At 44.4% G+C, this 4,163-nt stretch overlaps 1 protein-coding gene across 1 annotated transcript; it reads right to left on the minus strand.

Annotated features, from left to right (window-relative positions):
- Positions 1 to 657: 657 nt before the first annotated feature.
- ccdc82 (coiled-coil domain containing 82) lies at positions 658 to 3,512 on the minus strand. The gene is made up of 2 exons (XM_035668352.1): positions 2,645 to 3,512; positions 658 to 2,479 (listed from the first exon to the last, which is right to left on the minus strand). Exons 1-2 carry the CDS (start codon positions 3,182 to 3,184, stop codon positions 2,282 to 2,284), a joined length of 738 nt encoding a protein of 245 aa, XP_035524245.1. The 5' UTR covers positions 3,185 to 3,512; the 3' UTR covers positions 658 to 2,281.
- Between the last annotated feature and the right edge of the window lie 651 nt (positions 3,513 to 4,163).

Below are 4,163 nucleotides of genomic sequence, written 5' to 3' on the forward strand. Positions count from 1 at the left end.
GAAAGTGCAACCAGAAAGAATCTGAGTGCTGTCAATTGGGTATATCTATAAATACTGCAGTACCCAGAAGCCTCAGCAGACACTGTACATCCACACCTGGGAAGTCATATTCAGAACGCTTTGTCACTGCAGTCAGGAACAAATCAACAACTACAGCCTTCTGATTGGATGTTTCTAGCAAAGCTCTCTGGGACTTGTAGTTGACCTCTCTCCTTTTATGGACAGTCTGTTTCAATAACAGAGCGTTTCATTGTTTGCACAGATATTTCAGCCAGGTGACATTCACGTCCCACAGTCAGCTCACACTGATGAAGCCCCGCCCACTGAGCTGCTCTTCTTTCTCAAGCTAAAACACAAGATACAACAAAGCTAAAGCCTCTGGAGCAGAGTCTCAGCTCAAACTGACACTGAAGCTGCAGCAGCCTGACATTAAACAGTGGCTGATGGTACGCTGATCTACCACTATGTGCCCATTATAAACAGCATGTGCAGGGCTGAGTAGTGGGACAAAATGATCTCAACTCAAGTTCCACTTACTAGCTTTTTGTGGAGCTTTCAACCATGACAGCAGCAGACAACTGAGACAACTGACTCTTCCTAAGTCCCGCCCCTTTTGCTCTGTGCTCCAAATAACAGTTGAGCATCACATCTTGTTAGCTAGCTAATGTTAGCAAAATGCTAGCTAACTAATGATTCATGTAAATTAGCTAGCTAGTTGGCTATCGTTTTGCTGACATTAGCTAGCTGTCTTAAGATGTGACTATATAAATGTCGCCTTTATCTTTTAATCGTCTTCAAAAAGGATTCTTCCACCTTCAACTACAGTTTGAACACTGTTAAAAGATCACATCTTAAGTAAGCTAGCTATTGTTAACAAAACCCTTGCTAACTAGCATGCTAATTTTCATAAAACATTTGTTAGCTAGCGTTTTACCATAATTAAATAGCTACCTTAAGATTCGACTACATATATTTTTTTTTTCCAAAATGTGGTGGTCTTTCCAACATTGACAGCTTAGCACATAGCATAAGTAGAGGAAAAGAGATGGTTCAGGACTTTGGAAGGGTCAATTCTATTTGCTGAAGACCACGAGATAGGTTGAAAGTTCTGGAGCAAGTAAGTGGACCTTGAGTTAAAATAATTTGGTCACAAGGCATGTCTCTGAGAGATAACACCTCTTAACAATCATTAAAACACAATAATATTACAATAAAATAAAGACTTTGGATGTTTGACGCACTGCGATGGTAGCTAGCTAGCATTAATGGCCTAATCGGGGACATGTTACACATTTCACACTGCTGCTACTTACTGTAATGTTTCATCTACCAACTCAAAAACACACAACACAAAATGTGGTGCACTGATACACAATAAGACTTTGATGGTATCCAAGCTATGTCCAACAGCACACACTCACCATGCTTGCCGTACAGGGATATACAGCTAGCTACAGCTAGCCCAAACAGCTTATACCACATTCACATCAACTTTAAAGTCGTCATTACGACTGGGAGACTTTTCTGAAATAATGATGTATCAAACAAATAAGGAGACCTTTATTCAGCCAAAGAACACCGTTCTAGGTGATCAACCCACACTTAAGGGATAATGTTATATTGTCAAAGCACAGTATTTTAAACCCTCACTTGACCAACACTGTAATCACACAACCAGTTGTCTGATGACATGAACGCTTACAAGTCATTAAGTCTTTCTCTACCATCCATCCCACATGATGTCAACGTGCCATTAGCAACACAGAATGACTCCATCAGGGACAGCTCCCTTCAAGGAGTGGCCATCTTCCACTGGGACATTATGAGCCCCAAAATTTAAACAATACCTGTCAGTGGAACATGATTATTCTTATCTGGGATAAAAAAAATGACATGACATGTGTCAGCAGATCAGCGGGGGTACATAATGTAACAACATTAAGAGTTATCACATGACACTGCCCCAGAAGGGACATATCCATGAGACACTTTTGGATCTCAGCATCACTCTGAGGCTGCGTCCCACTTCTGGCTCCGCTTCCTTCACAAAAAACACTTTGTAACGGATCAAAAGGCTGCCCAGATGATGTCTTTTTGTTGCATGTCTGTTTCTATAGCAACAGATATGACCACGAAACTCCATATTTTAGTGTTTTTGTTTTCCACTCTAAATGCTGCAGGAGGAAAAAAAACTGTACAAGCTAAAAGTAGGGAGACACTTTCAGACGGTTTAAGTTCTTCACATCCAAACTCCTTCTCTGTCCCCTATCACGGTGTGGATCTACTTCTTCCCCTTCCCCTTCTCCTCCTCCTCCTCATCCTCATCATCATCCTCCTCCTCCTCGCTCTCCTCTTCCTTGTCTTTCTCCTTCTTTCTGCCTCCATCGTCACCTTCCGATGCCTCTTTCTTGCTGCCGTTTTCTCCTCTGCCTCCATCTTCATCCTCAGCTTCTTTGGACTCTTCCTCGTCACTTGCACCCTGAAAACGCAAACAGATTTCAGACTTTGGTTTGATAGTGCTGAAACTGCTGCAGTGATTTTCAAAATAAAAGTCCTACTGACTAAACTTTAACACTAAACTCATGACGGAAAAAGTTGATGATTTAAATGACTGTGTGTGTGAGATGGGGGTCAAAAGGTGTACCTGCTTCAGGCGGCTCCTCCTCCTGCTCGGGACCCGGGCCTTCATCCTCCGGGACAGTGCCAGCAGCTTGTTGTGTCTCTGCCTCCTCTTCGCCTTCTCCGCCTCCTCTCTCCGTTTCTCCTCCGCATGGTCTGAGTCCGATTCGTCCTGCCGCTGCAGCCTGTTCCGCTTCTTGAGCTGCACCATCCTCTTCGGCTGGCTCCTGTCCTTCTGTTTATCCTCCTCCTCCTCCCCGGAGCTGGAGGATGAGGAGCTGTCGTCGCCTCCTAGGAATGAGCGCTTCCTGCGGGTCACTGAGCGGCTGTCGTCGCTCGAAGTCGCCCCGGAATCGCTCCGCTCCCGACCCTCCTGCTCGCTGTCCTCCTCTGGGGAGCTCTGGAAGTCGGATTGGGATCCGGAGGAAGAGGAGGAGGAGGAGAAGGAGCCTTCGTCACTGTCGTCCAGGATGGAGGCGGGTAGGCCGATCTGGCGCTTCTTCGATGCGTCCACCTTGGTTTTCCGCATCGACGCGAACATTTTCCGCTTGTACAAGCTCTCCATGTCTGCACGCGGTACCGGAGCCCAGTGACATTAAACAGAAACCCGACGAGAGAGAACCGGACTGACTGGAAACAAGCTAACGGTGCGGCTAGTTAGCTCCTATCGTCTGCGCGTCACAGCAGCGACAGCATGTTATTTCTGTGTTAGAAAGACAATATGGCGCCTGAATTCACCTCCGTCAAGATATATTTTGGACTCTGTTCATGGAAACGTTCTGCCTGTATGTGTTAAAGCAGGATAAACAGGCTACAAAAAGGACAGTTTGCAGCTGTTCTCCTCAGTGTAGCTAGCTCTGTGTTATTGTTGTTGCTCCCGCGTCTTCTTCGCTGGACGGAATTACAGCTTGGTGCGTTAGAGCGCCCCCTGCGGCGGAGAGCAGCTACTGCTCAGAGCTGTCATTACAGGTCCAGTGTGTAACATTCAGGAGGATCTATTGTCAGAGATGGAATGGAGTGAGCTGTTTTTATCTACAGTGTTTTTCAAAGCCACCTTAGTTTCTCCTACATACTTGGAAGGCGAAGAGTATTCAGTTGGTTGCAATCTTCAATCTCACTGCTAGACGCCGCTAATGTTTACACACTGGTCCTTTAGTGGTGGTAAGAATGTAAAATAAAAATAATGACACTGAAAAATATTAAACTACATCAAATTAAAATTAGACTAAAATAAAGTACGCAGCTGAAATTAAATATACAATATGAAATCCATGAAAAAGGAAGCACTGTTAAAGACAATGTCACTATATAAAAGAATTAACTAACCTGTAGGCAAAACCGCCAACACAGTAATTACCAATGACCTAATTAAGGTTCTGTTCCATTTAGTGTAGCAGAACCTTTACAGCGAGCCAGCATGTACAGTAGCAGCACCCTGACTCTGTTTGACCTGAATGGAACAGAACCTTTTAGCATCATAGGTAACACCTGTATTTACCCTAATATTTCATGTCAAAATCACTGCTGTGAAAAAGGTCTACAAA

Source organism: Morone saxatilis, unplaced genomic scaffold (genome assembly GCF_004916995.1).
Source record: "Morone saxatilis isolate NCDOM2014 unplaced genomic scaffold, NCSU_SB_2.0 Contig21, whole genome shotgun sequence".
NCBI classification, from domain to species: domain Eukaryota; kingdom Metazoa; phylum Chordata; class Actinopteri; family Moronidae; genus Morone; species Morone saxatilis.

What these genes read in the sequence shown, in the direction of transcription:
- ccdc82 (XM_035668352.1), bottom strand. Translation starts at nt 3,184, where the DNA reads ATGGAGAGCTTGTACAAGCGGAAAATGTTCGCGTCGATGCGGAAAACC. An exon ending in GGAGGAGCCGCCTGAAGCAG is followed by an intron (nt 2,480 to 2,644) that starts GTACACCTTTTG and finishes TTGCGTTTTCAG; the next exon opens with GGTGCAAGTGACGAGGAAGA.